Genomic DNA, 26,981 nt, shown 5'->3' with positions numbered 1-26,981 from the left:
GGAAAAGGAAAGCCAAAAGAGACATTATATTGAACTTAAAGCAAAGAAAATTTCTCTTTCCAGAGAATAATTCTGTAATGTCTTTGCACTGGAGTGTTTTAAAAGTGCAAAGGTCGATAAAATAGATTTCATTGCTAAATGCTACAAGCAGGGGATATCTTGAGCTAACCCAAGGCGCAGGCTAGAGAAAAGGAAAAGAGGAGGACAGTGAATGAGTGTGTAAGAAGCAGAGGAAGCTGGCACGGTGGGGATGGGACGGAGAGGTGCATCCAACAGAGCAGGGGCAAAGCACCAAGAATCACTTACAGGTGGCACCCCTGCTGATCTCTGCTCCACTCGCTAGAGCCCATTGGGAAAGGTCCTATTTAATGGCGATGAGAAACTATTATTTTTTAAAAAGAAAAATGCTGGGGCGCCTGGGTGGCTCAGTCATTAAGCGTCTGCCTTCGGCTCAGGGCGTGATCCAGGCGTTCTGGGATTAAGCCCCACATCAGGCTCCTCTGCTGGGAGCCTGCTTCTTTCTCTCCCACTCCCCCTGCTTGTGTTCCCTCTCTCGCTGGCTGTCTTGCTCTCTCTGTCAAATAAATAACTAAAATCTTTAAAAATAAAAGAAAGAAAGAAAGAGAAAGAAAGAAAGAAAGAAAGAAAGAAAGAAAGAAAGAAAGAAAGAAAGAAAGAAAGAAAGAAAGAAAGAAAGAAAGAAAGAAAAAAGAAAAAAGCACAGTAAATTTTATTTGTTTATATGAAAACTTATACCAATCGAGTCTTTACCATGTAAGAAGTAAATCCATATCTGCAAAGCTAAATATATGAAAATACAAAACCAGACTGACTTATCAAAAAGAAAACATTTTATTTGTATCACTAAATACAATTAGTTTCCCTGATTATAACCCATAATGCATGTCACCTAAAATAGGATGGTCTGTACAGAGGTGAACAAACCCAGCAGGTCCATGTGTATACAAATAAACACTGAACCTCTGACTTCAGAAAAAGCAGAGCTGAGCTTATTAAATTATTGTCTGTCTGTTTTAGAAACTCTTACCATTTGAAGGAAATGAGAGGAAGATTTAGGTAGCAGAGTACTTGTATAATAACTTAACGAGTTAAAAGCTTGTAGTGATGAAATAACCTTGTGCACTGCTGTCAACAATTTCAGGCAACTGGTCCTTTTGCAGATGCCAAGTCTGGAAAAAGACAACCAATCACTGAAGCAACTGGGCTCAGTTCATTTGCCATGTGGTTGGTCGTGGTGCATTTCTGGTGTATAAGTCAATAGAACAATCATGACCCAGAGATGAAGCAAAGCCTAAAGAGAGAGAAAACAATTTACAGATTAGCCAATGAATCAATCTTCACCAAAGGCCCACTGTGTCGTGTACTGAGGGCAGGAACCATGTCTTGTCTTTGCGTGGCCAGCACTGGTCTGCAACCTTGCAGGGGCCCAGTGCCTGTTTACTGGATAAATAATGAAGAAACAAACATGCAAACAAACAAGCTAAGTGCGATGGAGGGTAACGGTTTTGAGACCTACAGAATTCTCAGGTGAGAATTATCAAAGTCGTTAGCACATCTGTAAATGCATGAGTGCACATGAATAACCGATCAGGTGACTATAATGCAGAGGAGATGCAGGACTGGAATTGCTAGATGTACATGCAGTTGGTTGCAAAGGCTTTTTTTTAGAACAGAGTCATGGTTGTACGGTTGGTGTTCTGCAAAAGGGTTTAGCCATGATTTGGTGAACAGGAGACGGGAAGACATTCCTGACAGGAATAATGTGTCAGGCTTCAGAGGCTGATTCAGGGTCTAGCACAGGACCCACAGTGAGGAATTTCCCCTAACTCCCTCATGGCAGCGCTGACACCATGACACATGGCGCAGGTGTTCTTCCTCATCTCCAACAGTGGGAATCCACCTGCGTGCACCTATTCTAAATCCTTCTTGATGCTGTTCAATTTTTTTTCTTTTCTTCTCTCCATCCCTCACTTCTTAAACACTTTTTATTCAAAGGAGTAACTCTTCCCTCTAGTGGATCACAGAGAAATTTCTTTCTAGGTAAGTTTTTTCTTTTTCAGGAAGACTGCTTGTCTTAATTGAACTCAACTAGACGTCCTCATTCAGAACAGTCAGAGGCTTTTTAGGGTCAAAGGACACATGAAACAGTATCCCAAACCATGGTGACCACTGTATTAGAGCTAAGAAATCTGAAAGAATGGAAATCAACGTTGAGCTCCTTTCAGAATATAAAGCAAAACACATGAAAATAATCAAAGAAACTTAACATCAACCTAAAAATGAAATCAATTGTTTTGCACATTTTTGTCATTAGAGGGGCTCAGAAGTAGAGGTAACTATTAAACTGCATTACACGTCATTTTATTGCAGGACAAGCCTTTGAGCAATTTATATTTTAGATGCAATGAACTGTCACTCTACATGCATCCTTGAGAAAAAAAGTTTTAATGACTGAAAATGAGTTCTATTTTCTTTCAAAACTAATTGCTGGATTTTAGTCAAAATGCTCAGCAGCTGGAAAAAAAACTTGTTAAAAATCAAGTGTAGCATTACTTTTTCAAATAAGTTTACTTACCATATATATAATTACAAAAACTCGTGCTATGGGGTATCTTCGGAGAAAAATTCCCAGGCGGATGCTGTGCAAATGGGGGGCGGGAAGAGGAGACAGTTACATTCAAAGCACATCTTCCTGTGGTAACAGCCAACGATGCCTTTTAGGATTTCTCTCATTTAAGCTATTTATGTGGCCACCATAAAAGAAAAATCATTTTACAGCAGATTGTTAAATGATTACTTGAAATAACCATATAGAAACATGATAGTAAACAAACACTTTCTCTCTCGTTTGTGGCTTGACTGTTAAATACGGTCTATTTCCCTTAATTCTTCAGCTGCACCTATAGGGGGCAAACTCTCTGAATAATTTTTCTTTGAGACCAAACAAGTTACGAGAGAGATAAGGCAACAGTCAACACGTGCACAGGAAAAAGTCAGGCTGGTTAACACTTGGGATAGCTAATCCGGAAGCTAGTGCACAGGTTTCTAAAAGGCTCAGAACTACAGAAACTCAAATACACACCAAAGTAAATGCGGGAAGAATACGAAGTCCAGACCTGACTACTCACGTCTCTCTGCAACATTTTTTCCCTGTCAAGATGGATACATACATAGGCAAATACACCTTTCTTCTAGGCCTTTCTGCTTCTTTCACTGCCATCAGCATAACGCCTAGTATCTAATTTCTCTAAAAATTATTACGTATGTTGAATAAACAAATAGTTGAAATAAATGTGCTTAATAATCTGGACATAACGACTATGGCATCCTTGGCCCATGGCCTCAAGAACCTTAGCAAATCAACCTCTTGATTTTTAACAACACAGCTTTATTCTGACACAAAAAAGGTAAGAAAAGATTGCTCTATTTTGCAAAAATTCATTATAATTGTGTTTAATTAGAAACACTAAGAGGCAGTGGATTTAGTGGATTAAACATGAAGTTTATCAAGGCAAACATACACTGTTAAAACATGTTCTTTATAAGGTGCATGTCTGCTAGTATAAAGAAGTTACAAATATATAATAACATGTATATAAATTAACATTACTTATGTAGTATATATCAAGTATATATTAAAATGAGTACTGTTCACTATACATAGTGGCATCTTTTATTCTCACCACATGATAAAGTAATGAAAGAAAATATTCCAGTGGATGTATTTACATGAGATAGAGGTTTTCTCAATGAAATTTAATAAGAGTTTACTATAGAAAGAAGAGAAATGATCAGGGTTAGTCATCTTCAGTAAAACACAGGCACTGGCCAACCACATAAAGCAATCTCATGAGATCGAAATATTGTGAGAGGAAGTAGGGAATATCACTCTAAATATCAGCTCTGCCTGATGGGACTCACTGTGACTGAAGCTACCGGAAAACGGTACAAAAATAGCTGACGATCCATCACTCATCATTACTGCCCTTGCTTACCTAAACTGGTCAATTGAACTAGCAGCTTTTCGGACTTTTCCATACATTCCTGCCAGATTTGTTTCTGTATCATTAAAAAGAACAGGTACATTTCGGAGCCGTGTGCCTGTTTAAACAAGAAAATAATGAATTAATGTACAAACATCAAAAGCAACGTCCTAACAAAATTATAGTTGAATATATTACTGTACTACAAATGGAAGAAATTCGCAAGGCCAACTTTCTAAGCATTACATTCAAAGAAGGTGAAACTATAAAGACATAAATTTGATTATATAAACTACTTAAACTTCCATATCCACAAAAATAAAAATTAAAAAACTAAAAAATATATTTCCCCATGAAATTAGCAAAAATTGAAGTTTACAAATACCAAGTGTTGCCAGGAGTCAATATCAATGAGCAAAAGTGAGGCCAGACACCCTTTCTACAATGCTGATGACTCCCAGATTTCTATCTCCAGCCCAGACCACCAACTCCAGACTCATCTAATCGTCTGTTTTGTTTCCATCTGGATGTCTAACATCATCTCAAGCTCAGCATGCCCAAAACCATGATTCTGACTTCCTGCCCTCCCTGACAATCTACATACCCTGCCATTTCCCCCATCTCAGTATTTGACAACATTGTTTCATCAGCTCAGGCCAAAACCCTTGACTCCTTTCTTTCTCTCAAACTCCACATCCAATCTGCCACTCACCTTTAAAATAACCCCCCCTCTCTGGTTTAACTGCCACCATCCCCCATGCACATTATTATAATGGCTTCTCTCTGGTCCTCTGCCTCCGCTCAGTTCTCTGCCGTCTATTCTGGACATAGCAGCCAGAGGCATCTTGCTAAAATGCAGTCAGTCACCCCTTTCAAGATCCTTCAATGGCTTCCTACTTCATTCAGAGTAAAATTCCTTACACAGGCCAAACAATCTCCTCCAAGTTCTCTGAATTCCCCTTTGACTACTCTCCCCCGTCACTCAGTCTTCTCCAGCTGTACTGGCCTCCCTGCTGTTCCTGCAACATGACAGCACTGCTCCTACCTCTGGGCCTTTGCACCTGCTCTTCTCTTTGCCTGGAAACTCTTCTTGCAGACCCCTTCTAGTCTATCATCACCTTTGGGACTTTAATAAAGTGCTTTATTTTGCCTTCTTTGGTATGTGTGATTACTAGTGATACTGAACATTTTTCTAATCAGAAATATCATAAATATTTAATGACTTTTCTAGTTTTTTCATGTTTCAATTTAATATTTAATTCTTCAATATAATAGGGATTAATTTTGTGTACAAGTGAAATGAAGATTTAACTTTAAACAAATTCCCCCTAGCTCACCAGCTGGTCCAGCACCACAATGATTCACTGATTTCTGACAGATTATTATATGTTTAATTCTTATATATTAATTAGGATTTTCTTCTGGGCTATTTTGTTTTGTTTGTTTTGTTGGCATCACAGATTAGAATTTGTTTTTGTTTTTTATTTTTTATTTTTATTTTTTTTAAAGATTTATTTATTGGACAGAGACAGCCAGCGAGAGAGGGAACACAAGCAGGGGGAGTGGGAGAGGAAGAAGCAGGCTTCTAGCAGAGGAGCCTGATGTGGGGCTCGATCCCAGAACGCCAGGATCACGCCCTGAGCTGAAGGCAGACACTTAACGACTGCGCCACCCAGGCGCCCCTTGTTTTTGTTTTTTAACGTAAGCTCTAGGGGCACTTGGGTGGCTCAGTCAGTTAAGTGTCCGACTATTGATTTCAGTTCAGGTCATGATCTCACGGTTGTGAGATCAAGCCCTGCATTGGGCTCCACACTCAGTAGAGAGTCTGCTGGAAATTCTCTCTCTCCTTCCCTCCCTCTCCCTCTAGTAAATAAATAAATCTTAAAAAAAAAAAAAGAAAATTGATTTATTGAAAAAAGTTAAAAAACCAATAAAACAGACAATATAAACATATATAGGAAAAAAGTCTGAAAGGAGATATTCTAAAATGTTATCTGAGGGGAACAGAGTATTTGGATGATTTTAATATCCTTTTTTTGAGATTTCTTTTGAGAGCAACCATGTTATTAAAAACATATCTATAAAATGTTATTTTTTAAAAACTTAAACTTTTTTTTTTTTTTAAAGATTTTATTTATTTATGTGACGGGCGGGGGACAGAGCACAAGTAGGGGGAGCGGCAGAGGGAGAAGCAGACTCAATGCTGAGCAGGGAGCCTGACGTGGGGCTCGATCCCAGGATCCTGAGATCATGACCTGAACCGAAGGCAGATGCTTAACCGACTGAGCCACCCAGGCACCCCTTAAAAAACTTTTAATTTAAAGCCAAAGAACTGAGAAATTTGCTGAATTTCTTTATGAAGCTCTAAGATTAAAAACCTGATCTGTTGAAGCTTATACTGAAATCTTTAACATTCTTCTTGATTTGGGACTTGACTTTGGGACTCTACAGATTTCTCTATTGAAATTATAGAGAATGGATATACTTATAAGACTAAGTATTAACTTTAATATTCATAATTATGGACTAGAAGATTATTAAAGCAAATCTTCAAGTTTCCTGAAAGCCCCTCTCTGCCAAATTATCTACCTTATCATCAATATCTTGTTGAATGTCCTACGTATTTCAACATGATCATTGTTCCTCGGGCCTCCCTTCTCAAAGTCCCATGCTAACAAGGGGTATATTTGACAGAGACAGACAGCGAGAGAGGGAAGACAAGCAAGGGGGGTGTGAGAGGGAGAAGTGGGTTTCCCGCTGAGCAGGGAGCCCGATGCAGGACTCCATTCCAGGACCCTGGGATCATGCCCTGAGCCGAAAGCAGACGCTTAACAGCTGAGCCACCCAGGCGCCCCATAACGAGGGGTATATTAATCAGTCCACTCTCCTGTCTGCTAAAGATCATGTCAAACAGTGCATGGCTCAGGCCTCACACATCAGGAGAAAAGCAGTGTTCTGCTGGATGGAGCTTCTTTTCAAATAAAAATGGTCTTTCTGTAACTTTTCAAAGTCATGCCTGAATTAACAAGGTTGGAAATTAAGGCAATGCAATGTTCTTTCAAAATTCCTTTTTTTGTTACCTTCGCCACTGTCAACTCCAGACATATTAATGGAAGACCCATTGTTGCTATTTCCACTGGCAGAGTTCACCTGCTGCTCGAGGCGCTCCAGCTGGAAGACCAGAGAGTTCTTCTCTGTGCTAAGACTCTCCAGCATGGTCTGCTTCTGGATGAGAGTCTCTGTCAGCTGATGGAGTCGGTTTTCTAACTCAGACTGACTGCTGTTGCTTAAAGTTTTATTAGTAAGCTGAAAGGCAAAGTGTTTATACAATTATTACACAAAGCAAACGTCATACAACATAGAATTACATTCCCACAGGTAAAGTGTGGCATTGAATAATAGTTTCTCAAAACTCTATGATCATTCTTTCACTGTCTACAGAAGAGATTTTCAAACTGCATTAATGGGCCACAAAATCAATTTGGTGGGCCACAATCCACATTTTAAAATAGTTATAGAATACAATGGGACAGAGAGTACACAGCACACAGTATGTAAGAGTAATTCTGTTTTAGTGTTGTATTTCTAAGTACACGTGAGTACTGAGACACAAGGTGTACTTTACTTCTTACTGTGGCATCATGATCAAAGATATTTGAAAGCATCGATCCACAGTACAGTTTGAACTTCTCGGCTGGGATTCAATACCTTCCATAACTCAGCAGTTGGGGTGCGATTCGAAGACCACAAACAGGTTTTCACCTCTGCTCTGCAATTTTCTAGCTATCTGACAGTGGACACATTGCTGCAGCTCTCTGTACATGACAGTTAGGGATACAGTTACATTCTAGTGAGCAACAGTGTACATCCCACTGAGGCTTTAATTTGCATCCCCTGATGACTGATGATTTTGAGCACCTACTACTTACGTGCTTATCTGGCCACTCATTTATGGGTTGCTTTCTTTTTTTTCTTTTTCTTTTTTTTGGCAATGTATGAAGATGCCGATCTCTTTTTAAAATTGTACAAATCAACTTTCTTTTATGAGACAAAGGTTTTCTTTCCTCTGTTCTACTTAGATAAAAAAAATCTTTAAGAGATATCCCCCTAAGTTAATTCTTAATTAACAAAAATAGCACAATATCTTAGGCTTAGTAGGCACTCAAAAAACATTTAATAAATATAGGAATGTTTAAGGATTAAACAAATTGGTGGTTTATGCTCCTTTCTTTTGACTTTCTGCTAGAAAGTCATGTTACCACTTGTAAGCATTTCACAAAGGCAGGTGAGGTAAGAATAGAACACTGAATGTTCAGATGTTCCCAACTCTTACAAAAATAAAAATATTTTAAAATATTTTAAATTATGGACTACTATGAAGTCTGACAACTTAAAAACTAAAATTATTTAGGGGTGCCTGGGTGGCTCAGTCATTAAGCATCTGCCTTCAGCTCAGGTCATGATCCCAGTGTCCTGGGATCGAACCCTGTGTCGGGCTCCCTGCTCAACGGGAAGCCTGCTTCTCCCTCTCTCATTCCTGCTCCCCCTGCTTGTGTTCCCTCTCTCACTGTCTCTATGTCAAATAATAAATAAAATCTTTAAAAAAAACCACTAAAATTATTTGACTTTTTATGTCCAAACTAAGTCATCAGCTAACGAAAAAATGAAGAATCAATCTTCATGTAAATTATTTAAATGATCAATGAGCTCATTATTTATTAAGTCAATAAACATAAGGGATAAAGGACAGTGTAAACATAAGGGAGAAAAGGACAAGCTAGAGTTACAGGATAAGCGGATGCATGATTCTGTCACAGTTAATGATATGCACTGGTAAATCTGGGTGGGGGACACATGTTATTTCCTATATTTTACATTGTCAGAGTTAAAAAGAAGTCTTGGTGACTTTATGAAAGACCTATCAATTGTTAATAGGAAGATTTATCATTGGATTTTTCTTAGGAAACAAATGGTAATTATGAAACTGGCAATCAGCACCAGCACCACTGAAGTTACAAGATATGAAATTTTGGGGTAAGTCACATGTCCTCAGATGGCTCTGGCTACAAGACACTTCTAGATGAAGAAGCCACAGAATACAGCAAACACAGACTAAAATGGCATTAGATGAAAATTCTGTATCAGATTGAAAATAACATCTCACTGTTGCAATGGCAGAATTCCAGTGAAAATATGGGAAAAGAAGGTCTTTCTGTACCCTTTAAAAAAAAAATTACCACGGTATCTTTTCCCAAGTTGTGAATACTCATTCATACCTGATTCCTAAGTTTTTGAATTTCTTCTTCTCGATCTTTAATCCTGCTTTGCAATGTGTTCTTTGTTCGGTACAGATCTTCTTCTATGTAGTGGAATTCCTACAAAGTGAGACATGAATAGACAGAAGCGACATCAGTGTTCCCCATTTCATCCCCAGTACCTAAAACAGTTCCTGACACACAGGAGGCACTCAGCCAACACGCGCCACATCTACACTGAATGAACAAACGAACAGACTTGGGTGAATCTGATGAACAGCACTCCAGTACGATGGATCAAGTCTTTCCGCGGTCATAGGTCTTCATTTTTCTTGGGTAGATATGTAGGAATAGAACTGCCGGATCGCCTAAGTGTTATGTCTAACTTAAAGGGAAAAAACTTGCCAAATTGTTTTCTGAACGGTTTTCAAAATACCTGCACCATTTTGCACTCCCACGGCAATATGAGGGAGTTCCAGTTCTTCCACATCCCTCCCAACATTTGGTATCATCAGTCTTGGTTAAGTGTAGCTATCCAATGGGGACGTCCTGATATCTCACTGTGGTTTCAATTTGCATTTCTCTAATGATTAATGATGCTGAACAACTGTTCATGTGCTTATTTGTATCAGGCAGTATCCTGAACCTTGTTCTAGGGGAGGGGAGGGCAGGGTAGGGCAGGGCAAGACCAGACCTCTGGATTCCCTAACAACTGCACGAATGTGCTGCTGGTTTGTGCAATGGATATGATGAGTCGGTGTCAGTAGGAATTTTAGAGCAAAGCGCATGTCAGGGAAGAAAGATTAATTAAGGATTATCAAAAGCATTATGCTTAACTGTGCAGACGAAGTAAGTAAAGGGAGCTGGAGGAAGAAGTAAACACGAGACAGGATCAAACTGCTAGACTACTTTAGAACATTTAGTTCAACCTGCTCATTTCACAGATGAAAAGAACTGAGATAAGTGAGAATAGAGAAAATGAGGCAGTAATTTGGGTAGGAGAACCACAATTACAAAAAGGTCTGCATGATTTCTTTTAAGCTCTAGGCTAGCACAAAATTTAAGGTTGAAATTAATTAAATTAATAAGAAGCACTACAGGACTATTTAATCCCAAGACCAAGCACTTGTACCTAGAACATCCGATGACTAAACAAATCGGCTAGAGCTACGTTCAGCTGCACTGGCCTCTGCTGGACTCTATCATTTTAAAAACGGGCACTGGCAGCGGATGCAGGAAGACCAGCTGCCATAATAAAATAAAAATTATCTCACTAACCATCAAGAACATCAAATTTTTGCCTTTCAATACATAATAGCTCCTTGAATAAATTAAAATGCAATTTCTGAAAGGACAGCCAATTTTATAACTAAATTATCTAAGACAGCCTGTGATGTCCTCTGCAGCTTGCTACTCAATCGCTTTTCTTACCACTCAGGAAACAGATGCAAGTGGCACCTTCGTAATAAAAACAAACATTTCTGATAACAGAACCGGTTTCAGAAACGAGAAATCCTAAAGAAAAGATCTAAAATATATAAACACACAAAACTGAAGATGTTATGCGATGCAGTGATCATTTTAAGAACCGTTTTCTACAAAATGAAGAGAATACAGATTTTATTGTCAGGATAAAATAAAATCATGTCTACAAGTGCCTATAACAGTGTCATTATTCAGTAAGTTCCAGATGTTATTAATATTAGATACAGCATCTTGTTCTGAAAATGTGGATGCAAGCATGTACAACTGTTTTAATAAGGAAACTATATGTAAGCATACCAAAGTAAAATAATTTGGTTGGGGGAGCAGACAACTGCTAACTGAACAAAGAAGTGTAATTTTAAACATGATTGGTAAGAACAGTCTATAAATATTTCTTCTCAAACAGAAAGAGCAGTCTAATCACAGCACTAATGTTGTATTTATATTTCTATTAAATAGTATTACTGTTGTTCCTAGAAAATACAAATGTAATAAAATGTGAAAACCAAAGGATGTTCTTAAGTTTTCCATAAATACACACTGTGACAAGGAGATATAATAAAACAGACAAGGTAGCAGAAAGAACTCTGGGACAGGCACCCTGGGTTCTATTCTGTTCTCTAGTTAACTGTGTGAGATTAGACAAGTTCCATAACCATTCTGTGGCTCTGTTTTTTATCTGTGAAATAAACAGTGACGGGGGTGGGTAGTAACAAGACAGGAGGGAGCTAGAAGGTCCCATGTGCCATCACCACTCCACGCCCATTCTGTAAGAATTTCAGTAAGTTGCTTCACTGGAGAGTCTCCTCATAGGACTGCCAGCAAAGCGTCTTCCTTGGCAAACACCCATCTAAAATCTTTACCTGTGGGGCGCCTGGGTGCCTCAGGCAGTTAAGTGTCGGGTCATGGTCCCGGAGTCCTGAGATCGAGCCCCACCTTGGGCTCCCTGCTCAGTGGGGAGTCTGCGACTCCCTCTCCCTGTGCCCCTCTCCCCACTCATGCTCTCTCACTTGCATGCGTGCTCACTCTCTCAAGTACATAAATAAAATCTTGGAAAAATAAAATAAAATAAAATAAAATCTTTACCTGCTTTTGTCGCTCCAGTTCTGCCTCCAGCTCTTGTTTAGATGCTTTCTGTCCAGCTATTTGGTCTTGCAGATCTTGTAACTGTTCTCTTGCTGATTCTGCTTCACTCACCTGCTGCGCCTCCACATCCTGAAACAACGGGACTTACGTGTGAAAGCAGTAATTCACTGTTCGTGTCAACATTTATCAAGTAATTATGATGCACATGAACTGGGCCCAGCAGGCACTAGAGGGATAAAGATGAGTGAGACATGGTCTCAGCCTAAAAGGAGCACGTACATGGACGCTTCACTGTATGATCCGGCAAACGGTGAGAGAAATGGACAGGACACTAGCCGCCCCAGCGCACGAACCGTATGGCTGAACAAGGAGTCGTCAACAGCGGCTCACTGGGAGATTATAGCTCTACCCAAAAGCTAACAATTTCCAAAGGAACACAAACATACCATCAAAAAGAACTTCGCTGCATCAGGCCCCTGGAATTGCAGGGTTTAGTTAGTTTTTGTGTGTGTGCGTCAAGTAGGAATATAACTTCTCTCTCACATCACCTGAGGTTAGCTTATTATTTCATTTTTTAAATTTTATTACCATTATCTGTTTTTATATCTTTCTCTATTTCTTACTCCTTCACTTAGTGTCATTATTCTCACTTCTTCAAACTCAAAAACCACTTTCTAGATTTCCTGTGGAATGTACTAGTGGCAAAGAACATGACTCTGGTTTCTCTATTTATCCCCTGTATGAGCTAAGCGTGTGTCCATCCATACAGTACCACAAGAGATTAAAATTAGCGTCTTAGGGGCGCCTGGGTGGCACAGTGGTTAAGCGTCTGCCTTCGGCTCAGGGCGTGATACCGGCGGTCTGGGATCGAGCCCCACATCAGGCTCCTCTGCTATGAGCCTGCTTCTTCCTCTCCCGCTCCCCCTGCTTGTGTTTCTTCTCTCGCTGGCTGTCTCTATCTCTGTCAAATAAATACATAAAATCTTAAAAAAAAAAAATAAATAAAATAAAATTAGCATCTTAATTTGCTTTTTATCTTTTCGTACACTCTGTTTTATACTCATCTAAGCAAACTCTGGCACTTCATACTCTTTGAAGAAACAGATTAATGATACTCTCAGATAATAATACCAGTGTGATACTCTACAGTGATACAACTTTGGGGATTTAGAGGAAAGCAGCAATAAGTACAATTGTTTTCCCCATCCTTGAGTTTTTGGGGTTAGTAGTAGGTAAACTAATCTTTGTCATCAATTTGACTTAATCAGACGAATTCTTGAGATGCGGGAAGTATGAGCAGTGGTTAAGAACATACGTTCTGGAAAAAAAAAAACCAACACACTTGTTCTGGAATCAGACAGACTAAGGTTTCTAATCCCGACTCTGTTACTTTACTGGTTATAGGAAGCTACTTTCCTTCTCTGTGACTGAATTTCTTCAAACTGTAAAATGAGAATACACCATCTCCCTTAGAGGATTACAGTAAGGAACAAACGGAAGGCTGCATGCTGAGAGGTCAGCGCAATGCCTGGCAAGTAAGTGCTTAACGGTTACAGTCATTAACAATTCTCCCATTTTGCTAGATATGCTATAATCCTTATCGTAGATTTTACGAACTTCTTGAGAAATGGTCAATGTCATCAATGATGCTGGGGTAAGGATATTAAATAAAACAAGTCATATTTTCATAATCTCATCCCAAATACATGTATGAATAAGAAAAGGTATGAACAGGATTAGCATCTACTCAGTTTCTAAGTTCACAGGACTGAATTCTTTGGAATTCAAAATTAATTATAGGAAAAAAAGTCCAACCATACAGACTATAAGGACGACAGCCTTGACCAGCTCTTCTACTTTGCCAGTAAGAAATCCAGAAGTAACAGTAGCTACTATTTGTTGAGAGCCTAATGCACGTCAGGGACAATGCTCTGCCCCTGACGCATATCCCTCATCCTCAAGAGAACCTGTGTTTATCTCCACTTCACAGATGAGAAAACTAAGGCTCAGTGAGATGAAGTGTCTCGTGCAGGTAACACATCTACTAAGCGCCAAAGACGGGACCTCTATCCAAATATGATATTCCAAGCGCACACTCTAGACACGAAACCCTATTCTTACAACTTCCGCACTTTCCTTTGTAGGTCATGCACATCTTACGAACCAAGAATTTGCTGAGTTAATGCATGGATGAATATTCTTTGCAAAATGTTTTTTTTCTTTTAAAGAAGGCTTGTCAGCCTGCACTTTATCTTCTCTCCATTCTCAGAGACTCCTCCTATGATATTTATGTTAAAGACTCCACGTTTAATCTAAATGAACGGTCCAACTTACTTTTGGATTAAAAACAGCAATTACATATAAACTATAAATCGTAAGATTATTCGTGAAACTATAATTTAGGGACTGTCCCTGTGTCCATTCCAGTATCAGAAAACGTCCCAGTTTTATAGATAAGCCCAAATATCATTGTGTTTTAACTACTAGATTGTAACATCCATAAATATGAAGATTCTGTCGGGCTCCTTGTGTAACTCCGAGCCCACAAGACGCCTGGCGCATGGTGGGCACAGGGTAAGAATTTGTTTTAAAGATCGCACCCAGTTACCTGTGTGTTATTCCCACGACTCCACAGTCCATCGACGGACAGGAAACCGACTGCCTCCGATGTGCTACTACACGGCGACCACTGTTCCCACACCAGTTCCACATGCCATCTCACTAACACGCTTCCCCCAAAATACAGACTCCACTGCCGCTCACCTGCCGATCGCGGGGGTCGGGAGCTATCTGCACAGTGGAGCCGTACTGAATCTTACCTGTAATTCGGATCTCAACTGATGTATCTGGCCCAACAGCTTCTGTATTTCCTCCTTTTGCATTTCCTTTTCGTGCCGAAGTTCTTCCAGCTCCATGCTGTTAGCAGTACTGCTATCGAGGCCTTCAAAACCAGAGCCTTCCTTTAAGCTGTTAATCAATTTTTCTTTAGACTATTATAAAAAAAGAAATATCTTTAAGCAAAACAGAGATTAGCTTGTATACTGAATACCATTAATCTTACACCAACTAAGCCACTATGGAAATAGTCCAATTACGTTCTCCATCAAAGAAAGTCTACATGGGGATAAGAATGCAGTAGGGCTTTGCTGTACACCGTCCTTGGATGTTAGTCCCCAGGACCACGTTACTGTTGAAAACTTTTTATTAACAAGACTTCCCTTGTATTTTCTTCTCATTCTTTCTCATGCTTTTTATCTCCATCACATGCTACTCAGCAAATATTTACGGAGCACCTACAATGGGTTTGGCACTGTGCTCAGAGACCCATGCAATGAAGAAGTCTCTCATTTGGGATAGTACTCCCTGCCTTATAAACTAGAAGGGAAGTTACAAGTATCCAGTAGAAGGCAATAAACAAGTTAAGAGAGGCACCTGCTAAGATTACTTGGAGAGTTCCAAGGAGAAACCACTTCCTGGGGAAGAGAAGGCTTTACCTGAAAGCAGCAGTTATGCAGATCCTGAAAAACGGCCAGGATTTTTTTTTTTTTTAAAGATTTTATTTATTTATTCGACAGAGATAGAGACAGCCAGCGAGAGAGGGAACACAAGCAGGGGGAGTGGGAGAGGAAGAAACAGGCTCATAGTGGAAGAGCCTGACGTGGGGCTCGATCCCACAATGCCGGGATCACGCCGGAGCCGAAGGCAGACGCTTAACCGCTGTGCCACCCAGGCGCCCCAAAATGGCCAGGATTTTAACAGGTGTGGAGGAAACAGGACAAAGCATAAAAATGCAAAAGCATTAGGGCGTACAAGAAAGTATTGTTGAGATGCGCGTGGACAGTATGTTAGGACCGATCTAGGGGGGCTTCAGATGCCAGGCTAAAATGTTTGACTTTTATCTGGTGGGTGAAAACAAACAACTAACAAGAAGACAGGGAAGTGATAGGACCAGAGATGCATTTTAGGAGGGTTAATCTGGCAGTGGTATAAAGTAGGTGTTCACAAACTGTGGCTGATGGGCCAGATCTGGCCTGTGGCCTACTTGTGTACAGCCCACAAGCTAAGCATGATTTTTAGATGTTTAAAGGATAAAAAAATAAAGACAAAGAATATGTGGTACCTACAATATGTACTATTTGGCCCTTTACAGAAAAAGTTTGCCAACCCCTGGTAGAAAGGATGAGTTGGAAGAAGAGATTTGATGTGGGAAGACCAGTTTAAGAAGTGCTATAATAGGGGTGCCTGGGTGGCGCAGTCATTAAGCGTCTGCCTTCAGCTCAGGGCGTGATCCCAGTGTTCTGGGATCGAGCCCCACATCAGGCTCCTCCGCTAGGAGCCTGCTTCTTCCTCTCCCATTCTCCCTGCTTGTGTTCTCTCTCTCGCTGGCTGTCTCTCTCTGTCAAATAAATAAATAAAATCTAAAAAAAAAAAAAAAAGTGCTATAATAATAATTCTAGGCCAGCAGCAAGGACCATCAGCTCTTTCACCTTCAAGATGAATATCTAAGAGGCACTCTCCTCCATAAAATAGTTCTCCTTTTCATGTGGTAGAATTATGGGTGACTTCTTCAAACTTCTCTGTATTTTTCATATTTTCTGTAACACACATAATTCTCTTTCTCTGCCCCCACATGGCTAATGCCCATATCCCTGTGCTGAGCTTCAGGCCTCTACTTCTGATTGCCTTCCTGAAACTTTCACCTTGGTGTCACGGCAGTTCTGCAGACTCACTGTCACTTGTCCTAGAGTCCATCTGTGCTAGCTGGTTGTCTTTCCTGCGTCTCTGCTGCACTACATGGGGCCGCATCACTCACACGCTGAAACCAGAAAACCAGAGTCCTCCTAAGGTCCACTTGCAGTTCCCCTTCCTCCAGTTGAATCCCTAAGTCTCACACATCCCACCTCCTACACGTCTTTTAGCTGTCCCATCTGCCATCCTCACTGCCACAAATTCGACCAGGTCCTCGTTACTTCTCACCATTAATTCAGATACTCTCATCTTTACCGTCTCCCTCTCACCATCCCATCCTCACCCGTCAATGTCTGCAGCGATTTGCGGAGCACCTCCTAAGGGCCTGACTCGATGCCAACTCTCCCCTCACCTCCTCTTCACCGCCAGCCCTCACGCTCAGGAAGCCTCACGCTGCTCAGTCTCTCACTTCTCACCCCTACCATCACCGAGGAGATACAAATCAAAACTCCTCTGCACAGGATGCGAGGCCCTCCATGGGTCTGCCTGTCATTGAGTTGTCTCTCCCCCCTCTTAATCCCTAACGCTGCATGCCCCAGAGGCAGGAACCAGCTGCCGTCCACTGAAGATGCCATCCCTCAGACCCCCTCTGCTCTGGCCCAGCTGCTCTATCTGAAATCTCTTCCCTACCACAAGCATTCCTACTCCTCCTTCAAGTTCCTCTTTATACAGCATCTCCAGCCATCCCTGACATTCCCCGGCAGATTTTAAGGGCTTACTGCATTAATAACTTCATTACATCGATTACCTCAGTGTCCTGCTAACTGAACTCTCTTTTCAGAAAGAAAACACACCCCCAGCATCTAACATAATGCCTCGTGAATAGTTAGGTGCTCAATAATAAATTAGAGTGACACAGCAAAATAAATTAGAGTGACACAGAAAGAACAGTTTAGAGGACATGGATATGCTGTCTCATGAAAGGGGACTCAAAATGGTGCTCATACGCAACAGGAGGCTGGAGATAAAGGAAAAAGGTAGAGTCAAAACGTCATCGTGGTTCAAGCTGTATTGCCTGGGAAGAAGGTATAATATTTACCGAAACCGGAAAATGAAGGAGAAGCTGGTGTGGGGGGATGGGGCATTCCATGTAGAGAAGCCTGGCAGGCACTTAGAAACGGGGGTCAGGAAGTGAGGCTTGGAGACACGCTGAAGTCACACCAAGGTGACAGACAGAAGCAGAGTGAATAAATGATAACGCCAGGTAAGGAGTGAGAGAGGGCTTGGGACTGAAGCTGAGAGGACTCTTTGTCTCTGGACACTCTGGAGCAGTGCGAGAGGGCAGCTCGAGTGGCACCGGAGGCAGGAGTTTAAGGTAGGAGGACCAACAGTGTCCGACGCCCTACCCAAATCAAAGTGGATGGAAATTAAGAAAAGGAAGAAAATACGCATTCAGGTCATTAAAGATGTCTGGGAAGACAATTTCAGAAATGTATCAGGGACAGAAATGATATGAAGGAGTTAGAATTAACAGCTCTAAAATAAAGACGGCATATTTACAATAATTCTAATAAGGCTGATATTGAAAGAAAGAACAGGAAATGGATCCAAGTGGTCAAAAAAGACAAAGGATGTTTTTTCCTTAGGCAGGAGTTCCAAGATCTAGTCTTTGATTTTCCACCAAGCAACCATAGGAGTTGAGTAAGCTGAGCCGGAAAAAGGCTGCAGAGAGGAAGAAATAAAGGGAGAGGACAGACTCAGGAGGAAGAGCTTACATATAGCGGAAGAGGAACCAGCACCCAGGCTGACAAACCCTCCCAGGGAAAGATAAGAGGATACCTTTCCCTCAGGAGGCAAAGGACAGAGAAGCCGAAGACTACATGAGATGACACAGCGGAAGATGGCTGAGGCTGAGACCAGCTGCTCTGAAACACTCAACGGAGGATCAGCCAGGAAGAATAAAGTGGCTGCTTTACAGCAATGTCAATACTGCCATGTTTAAGGGGACAGGTGAAGACCTGAGCTGGGCTGTGGCAGAAGGACTTTTAAATAAAAAGAAACGAAAGCGGCAGGAACAAGGGACATTTCAGCCTTCTGTAATACCTCTAAGTAGAGGAAGGCACCTGAAGTGAGCCAACCCAGCCGGACACGAACAAATCCTCTCGCAGATCTATATGGAGTCGAAAAGTGTCTCCCACTTGGGAAATCGTTAACATCCAAAAGCCATTTCATGCTTACTTGGAGTATTCTAGTAGCTTTCTGCTTGTAGTCAATGAATTCCTGCTTCGAGGACTCCAAGCTGGACTTGTACACTTTGACCTGCTGCTGTAGTTCATCAACTCTCTTCTTCTCCTCCGAGTACTTTCTTTCTGCCAGAGTAACCGCTTCTGCCAAACTCTGACGTTCCACTTCCATTTTATTAAGGCGTGCGGCAAACTCGCTCTGTGACAAATTTTTATATCAACTTTATATCATTTTCACTGAAATATATTTTACGACCATCCAATCAGATGTCTTATGGGATTTTTTTTTTAGCTCAGCCCAACAACATAACAGGGAGGTTAAAAAAAACACCACCTCATTTGTTAGGAACTGAAGAATAGGGACTCTAAGGTTGTTGGCTCCCAAATATGGCAATGCAGCGGAATCAATTATGGAGTTTTATTATTTTTTATTTTTTTAAAAGATTTTACTTGTTTATTTTGAGAGAGCGAGAGCACAGAGGGAAAGGGAGAGGGAGAAGCAGACTCCCCGCTGAGCAGGGAGCCCAACGTGGGGCTCAATCCCAGGACCCTGGGATCATGACCTGAGCCAAAGGCAGACACTTCACCGACTGAGCCACCCAGGTGCCCCAATTAAGGAGTTTTAAACAAATACAGCCACCCAAAGCCTTCTGCAGGCTTCCTGAATTGGAATTTCCAAGACTACGCTTAGAAATGGAAATCTGTTTAAGAAATTTCCAAGGTGAATCTGGTCAGCCTGATACTAGCTGATCAATGAATAAAACAGGAAGTCTATCAGAAAGCAAATGAAGGGGCACCTGGGTGGCTCAGTTGGTTAAGCGTCCGACTCTTGGTTTCAGCTCAAGTCACAATCTCAGGGTCATGAGTTCAAGCCCCAAGCTCAGCGCACAGTCTGCTTAAGTCTCTCAAATAAATAAAAAGAATCTTAAAAAAAAAAAAAAGCAAACCAAAGAGATAAGCAAACAGCTACATCTTTTTAAATAGCACAGCTAACGTTTTCCTTTTATTTCACATTTTCTAATAAACTATTCAATATAATTTGTTAGCTTAAGAAACTTTCAAAGCCCATTCTAGAAAAATCACATGTGTACCACTAGCCTATCTAGTGCTGAGAATTATTTATATTTTACTTTTATGCTCAAAAGTTCCCATCACCAAAACACTCAGAAGGTAAGGCAGAAGTCCGAAAGCATTTATAGTTCACACACCAATAACTAAAGCCACAAACCTCTGACCTAATACTAACTCCTGTTTTGAATAAAAAGAGCAAGAGGACTATGCTAATGTCTACTAAGCATGTGAAATGTGCCCATTGCGACTAAGAATTGAATTCTTCTGTTAATTAACTTTAATTTTCCTGTTAATTAACTTTAATTTTTCTGTTAACTAACTTTAATTAAACATAAAAATACTTAATTAATAATAGATTCATTGGGATATAATTCACATACCATAGAACTCACCTTTTTATGGTGCACAATTCAGTGGTTTTCAGTGTATTCACAGAGTTAGCTGTACAACCATTACCACTACCCTAATATCAGTACATTTTCACCCCAAAGGGAGATCCTTCTCCCTTCCTCCCAGCCCCTGGCAAGGATCAATCTACTTTCTCTATAGATATGACTATTCTGGACATTTCATGTAAGTGAAATCATACAATACGTGGCCTTTGGTGTCTGCCTTCTTTCACTTAGCATAACGTCTTACAGGTTCATCCATGTTGCAGCATGAATCAGTACTTCATTCCTTTTTATGGCTGAATGCATATGCCACACCTTGTTTATCCATTCAGCAACGAATGGATATTTGTATTATTCCCAGTTTGAGCCTATTGTGAATAATGCTGCTATGAACGTTTGCGTACAATTTTCTGTGTGGCCAAGTATTTTCAATTCTCGTGGGTATACATCTAGGACAGAACTGCTAGGCCATATGGTAACTCTATGCCTAACTTTCTGAGTAACTGTTAGCGGGAAACTTCTGAGTATGTTTAGAACAACTGGGCATATGAATTATTTTTTCACCTCTAAATTTCATGAGATCTAAATATAGATCAAGTATTACATAAGAAAATTTGACTGAATTAAGTATAAAATATACCATATTTTAAAGAGCCAGTTTGCAAAAGAGAATGTAAAATATCTCATTAATGATTTTTAGTATTAACTATACATTGAAATGATAGTACTTTGATTTTTGTTGTTGTTTTTAAGTAGGCTCCATGCTTAGCATGGAGCCCAATGTGGTCCTTGAACTCACAACCCTAAGATCAAGACTTAAGCTGAGATCAGGAGTCAGATGCTTAACCGACTGAGCTACTCAGGTGCTCTGAAATGATAGTACTTCGGATATACTGTGTTAAATAAAACACATTCATAAGATTCTCAAAAAGCCCACACTAGCTGATAGTTACTTTCAGGGCTGAACTATTTTCACCTGTTGAAAATATAGTCTGAACCAGTGGTTCTCAACCTCACTGGCCAATAGACACACCTGTGAATCTTATAAAACTCAAACACCGCTGCTTATTCCCTACCTCACACCGTGGGATCAGACTCCCTGGGAGTAGAGACCTGGCATCAGAAAATGTAAAAAGCTACACAAGTGATTCTAATGTATAGGCTGGGTTGACAATCACTGAACTAGATGCAAAAAAATTCATTTAAGAGTAAAACTCTATGTATTATGTACAATTTTCTTTGGAAATAAATGTATCCGTTTGAACTGGAATCAGAAAAAGCTTAAGTGAAAAAATAAACAAGATGCCCCACATCAGTTTTTTCCCTCACTTGGCAAAGTGTTTTATTCAAAAGTTTCTCAGCACCATCTAGTTTTAAAAAAGAGGCCCCAAATCAGCTTTTCATCAAATAATGGTAATGTTGGTCGCACAACAAAATTAAATGAAAAAAATCTATCTCTACTGAATATTAACTATTTTAATTCTATTCTTTTTTTAGAGAGGTGCTGAGGGGCTGCTCCCCTTTTATTATTGACAGAGGTTTCTCTAAAGAGAGTGTATCACCCCTCCTCTCTGGGACCATTGTCCGACCTGTGCAGCATCGCTTCAAATACCATCTCAGAAGAAAAGTCCCCACATTTCCTGCCAATGCCTTGTTGATCATAGGGGATGTTGAAGTCTAATTGTATTCCAATACACAAGAGTAAGTAAATTTAGCAAGAATCAAGTTACATTTTCAAATACTTGGTTTTTGTCACAGAAACAGATTTTTCTGAACCGCACTGCAGAATTTTATTAAAGAGAAAATGTGTGATAAAACCGCATAAAGGCATCCCTCCTTTCTAACCTGCATTTGCTTACAGCTCTCCTGCTCTCTCTTCCGGGCGGCGTCCGCCTCACGCAGTCTCTCCTGAAGAGTTTGCAGAGCTTGGTTCTGCAGGCTGCTACCTTCGCTGTGATCCTGCATTATTCTAAAAGAAAAGACACCACTTCAAAGGACTTACTTCCACAGTGTACAGATGAGAAGGTGGAGTAATTTTAAAGCATCAGGCTGATAGTAAAAAAGACATGACTTGACTGGGGTCCCTAGGTGGAGTGGAGTTAGGCGTCTGACTCCCGGTTTTGGCTCAGGTCGTGATCTCAGGATCATCTCAGGGTCGTGATATCGACCCCTGTGTTGGGCTCCACGTTCAGCACAGTCTGCTTGAGATTCTCTCTCTCTCTCTCTCTCCCTCTCCCTCTGCCCTTTCCCCTACCCTCCTCTCTCTAAAATAAAAAAAAAATTTTTTTAAAGATGGTTTGACTAAAATATTCTTAAAGAAATCTTTTTGCTTTTTAATGGAATGTAACCTGTATTGTTAGGCATCCAAATAAAAGCACACACCACATATCGTTATATGCCAAAAAATTAATGACACTATATTCTTCAGATATTTTTAAATTTGGAATTCGCTAACAATGCATCTCAAGATTCAAATAATAAATCAACTTTAATCGCACACATTCACAACAGTACTGAAAGATAAGATTTCCCTCTCTAAATTTCAAAAGCTTTTTTTTTTCATAAAGTAGTATACACTAACGTGTTTATCATTACTTGTGTGGGAAAGAATCTTCCTAGCTCCCTTTGTCATTATTACTAGAACGAGCTACCGTGATTTTTCAGTCTGCAAGGCTTCCAGGGCTTCGGTGCGTGTGGTCAGGAGCTGGTCGGCCTCCTGCAGCCTCACTTTCAGCACAGCCAGCTGCGAGTCCTTGGCAGCCACTGCTTCAGTCAGGTCATCTACTTGGGCTCGAAGTTCTCGAGTTATTCGATCACTCTTTGAATGGTCAACATTCCACTTTTCAACTCTTGCTCTTGCTTTGTTTAATTCTTAAAAAAAAAAAAGTGAGAGATTTCTGTCTTCAAGCAGACACATTTTTCTCAGAGCACACAGACTCTCCCCTGCGTCCCTGTAGTACTTACTGCCAAAATTAAGAGCTTACAAATATCTTCAAATTATTTGCTTTAAATGGGATTCCCACTTATCAAGGCCAACATTCACAGCTACATCACAGTTAATAGGTTGGAAAGGGCATGATTCTAGCTGCTTTTCTACAAAAAAAAATTTTTTTGAGACATATCATAAGGCATTTGGGAGCCCAAACCACTATACATCAGAGTGCAGAGCACTAGACCGTCAGTGGATTTGCCGAGTTCTGCTAGAGACAGGAAGAATGCAAATACAAATCAAGGGTAGCTGGCGTACACCCCAGTAAGACCAAAACAAACAAAATCAAAACCTGAAAATAAACACAGGAAAGAATCTGTTTCTCTTGATTACTGTAGCAAAAAGATGCTATTTTTTTAAATCTAGGACATTGGTGCAGAAAGAGCAATGCAGTACGGATTTCCACACCCTCACATATCTATAATAGCAGTTTGCAGGCAAAAAAAAAAATTTTTTTTAATATTGAAGCAAACTCTACAGGGTCTCAGGAAAAGCTCTATTTCTAGGTCTTGGTCAGTCTGGTAAAGTGAAGCTTTTTCTGAAGTCAGTCCAACAAGCCCTAAACTTTCTTCCTCTTTCACTCTTCTGGGCCTCCATCCATGTCTTGGCAAAACTTCTCCCACTGTCCCCGCACTCCTTTCTAATCACTGCCAGGAACCAAGGCAGAGACTTCTTCTCTTCTCCCTTTTGTCTTCCCTCAGCCACACTTACATTAAGACTAACGTATTCTGCCCCCATCACCTTTTTCATGAGATTATTTACTTTTAAATTACCCATTTCTGAGGAATCCCAGAGTTTTCTACTCTAGGGCCACTTCAGTGCATATTTCTAGAAGGTATTATTTTTTTTAAAAAAGATTTTATTTTTATCTATTTGACAGAGACAGACAGCCAGCGAGAGAGAACACAAGCAGGGGGAGTGGGAGAGGAAGAAGCAGGCTCCCAGCGGAGGAGCCTGATGGTGGGCTCGATCCCGGAACGCCGGGATCACGCCCTGAGCCGAAGGCAGACGCTTAACGACTGTGCCACCCAGGCGCCCCAAGAAGGTATTATTCAAACTGAATTCCATGTTCACTTTACATCCCCTGGAGCAGTACAATACTGTCACCTTGTCTGCTGGTATCCACTCCTTCATCTAATCCCACCTTCGGTTCGTCAACAGTTCCCCCTGAAGGTTCTGAAGAGATCAAACGAACCAGATAATTACTAATGTTCTCAGTTCTTAAATTTCATGACTCCTAAGGAATGACCAAACAAAGGCAATGTTCTGTTTCAGATTGGTAGGAGGATGACTGGTTCTACTTCTAAATCTGGGCCTTATACTTCTATGAAAACATGATTCTGTAAGTCTCATGTGAAATATTTCTAAGTTTCGATGTAATCAAGTTTTCAGTTTATTTCTGAAATGTTAAATTCCTAATCCTCCACAATTTAAATAAGGCTCTACCTTCTTGAGTTTCCTTGGATCTCTGAAGTAATGAGGCCATTTCTTGATTTAAAGACTGAACTTCATTCCTCAACAGCTGATTCTCCAGTCGAAGATTAGACAGTTCATGTGATTTGCCATCGTGAGGAGGTGTTGGGTTGTGGTCAGTGCAGGCAGCACTCGATGATACATTTTCCTTTGCAGAATCCTCTTGAACCTCATGGCCAGAATCTGAATTATTAGAGGTTACTGTAAAACAAAAAAAAGAATACATTTTTGTTACAGTGGAACACTCACTACATACACATTAGTAGCTTACTTTGGTAGAAGGCCTTTTGGCTCAAGTTGACTGCTATCGCTCAAGTATCATTAAAAAGTAAACTTAAATTCTCAATAGATTACCTTCTGATGAAATTTCATTCTCCTACATGGAGGCTCTAGATCTCTAAGGATCTCAAAATTTGGATATACTGAATGAATGGTGATAAAGAACAGACACAAGAATACTGTTCTGGAAAGAAGAAAATCAAGATATAATTTAAGTGGTTGGGATTAGGAAAAAGGGTTTCAGTCTTCCTTTGTCTCCAAAACATTTTCTTAAAAAAAGAGGAAAGTCTCAACAGTGAAAATACTAGAAAGGCACAAAAGAACAGCAGTGGGTTTCAAGGCAAAGAGAGTAATAATAGGTCAGAGCCATTTGTTACATACCAAACTGGAATCTAAAATGCCTTACACAAAGAGAGACTCATAAATTCAGATTCATCTTGTTTTTGGACTAAATGTGATCCAAATGCATTTTTAAGAAGATTTTATTTATTTGGCAGAGAGAGCGAGAGAGAGAGAATGCACAAACGGGGGGAGCAGCAGGCAGAGGGAAAGGGAGAAGCAGGCTCCTGCTGAGCAGAGAGCCGGACCTAAGCCAAAGGCAGTCACTTAACCAACTGAGCCACCCAGGTGCCCGCCCAAATGCATTTTTTACTTACTCCAAAAAAAATTAAGTATGTGCTAAAAAGTGAACTGTATCTAAATGATAAAATGGACTAAGTAACTATATGGGCAAAAGAGTTGACACTTCGCAAAGGAAGATAAACAAATGATCAATAATCTTATGAAAGTTCACAACATCTTCAGTGATCAAGGAAATGCAAATTAAAACCACAATGAGAACGAATACACACCTGCTAGAATGGCTGAAATTAAAAGGACAACACCAAATGCTGACAAAGACGTGCAGCAGCCAGAACTCTCAAAGATTATTGGTGGGAGTACAAAATGGTATAACCACTGTGGGAAAAGGTTTCGCAGTTTCTTATGAAATTAAGTATGCACCTACCATTTTGTCCAGTGACTCCCCTCCCAGGGTTTCATTTCCAAGAGAAATGAAAACATTTTCCCAAAAATAGACAAGTACAAAAATGTTCATAGCAGCTTTATTCACAATAACCCAAAACTGGGAATAATCCATTGTCCATAAAAGAGAATGGATGAATCGTGGTATATCTCCAGTAGAATACTACAAAATAAAAAAGAACAAACTATTGATATACCCAATAACATGGATGATCTCACTAACATGGTGAGTAAAAGAAGTCCGATAAGAGAGCGTACATAATACAAGATTCCATTATGAATTTTTAGGACATATATATATATATATATATATATATATATATATATATATATATATGAATTTTTAGGACAAAATTAAGGTGAAAAAATCAGAGCAGTGGTAGTTGGGGAAATGGGATGGAAAGATTAACTGGAAAGGGACACTAGGGAAAGGGGCAAAGAAGTGTTTTCATAAAAGTGTGGGTTACATAGGTATAGCCATTTATCTGCATAGCTAAGATTTGTGCATTTCAACATACAGAACAAATTATGAGAAATGGAAATTTGAATAATGACTAGGCACTAGATGATACTAAGGAATTACTACATTTTTAAGGTGATGATGGTGTGGATGCTTGTTTCTAAAGCTTGCATTGTGGGGCGGCTGGGTGGCTCAGTTGGCTAAGCATCTGACTTCAGCTCAGGTCATGATCTTAGGGTCCTGGGATCAAGCTTGGGCTCCCTGCTTAGCAGGGAGTCTGCTAGTCCCTCTCCCTCTGCCCGTCCCCCCTGCTTGTACTCTCCCTGTCTCTCAAATAAATAAATAAAATCTTAAAAAAAAATAAAGCTTGCATTTTTTAGGGTAGTAAGATGAAGTATTTCTAGAAGAAACAATATGAGATCTGTGATCTGCTGCAAAATAATTCTGTGGAGGGCAGAGGTAAAGGAGGGATGGAAAATGGGAGGTATAAATAAAACAAGAATGGCTGTGTTGATTAATATAGCCAGACAAT

The 26,981-nt window shown here is 40.2% G+C and overlaps 1 protein-coding gene across 1 annotated transcript in view; it reads right to left on the bottom strand.

Moving 5' to 3' along the window:
- Positions 1-833: 833 nt before the first annotated feature.
- The window catches only part of GOLGA5 (golgin A5), a 34,638-nt gene continuing 8,490 nt past the window's right edge, over positions 834-26,981 (bottom strand). Inside the window, exons 3-13 of the mRNA XM_087856194.1 lie at positions 24,661-24,888; positions 22,877-23,096; positions 22,071-22,194; positions 18,758-18,961; positions 14,650-14,820; positions 11,831-11,959; positions 9,281-9,379; positions 7,085-7,310; positions 4,017-4,122; positions 2,597-2,660; positions 834-1,312 (exon numbers count right to left, since the gene is read on the bottom strand). Of these exons, the coding sequence (XP_087712320.1) occupies positions 1,232-1,312; positions 2,597-2,660; positions 4,017-4,122; positions 7,085-7,310; positions 9,281-9,379; positions 11,831-11,959; positions 14,650-14,820; positions 18,758-18,961; positions 22,071-22,194; positions 22,877-23,096; positions 24,661-24,888 (1,652 nt within the window). The 3' untranslated portion in view covers positions 834-1,231. The remainder of the gene's footprint in view (positions 1,313-2,596; positions 2,661-4,016; positions 4,123-7,084; positions 7,311-9,280; positions 9,380-11,830; positions 11,960-14,649; positions 14,821-18,757; positions 18,962-22,070; positions 22,195-22,876; positions 23,097-24,660; positions 24,889-26,981) is intronic.

This window comes from Ursus americanus, chromosome 26, assembly GCF_024610735.1.
Source record: "Ursus americanus isolate L20-20 chromosome 26, mUrsAme1.1.p, whole genome shotgun sequence".
NCBI classification, from domain to species: Eukaryota; Metazoa; Chordata; class Mammalia; order Carnivora; family Ursidae; genus Ursus; species Ursus americanus.
This window is presented reverse-complemented; position numbering and strand designations above follow the sequence as displayed.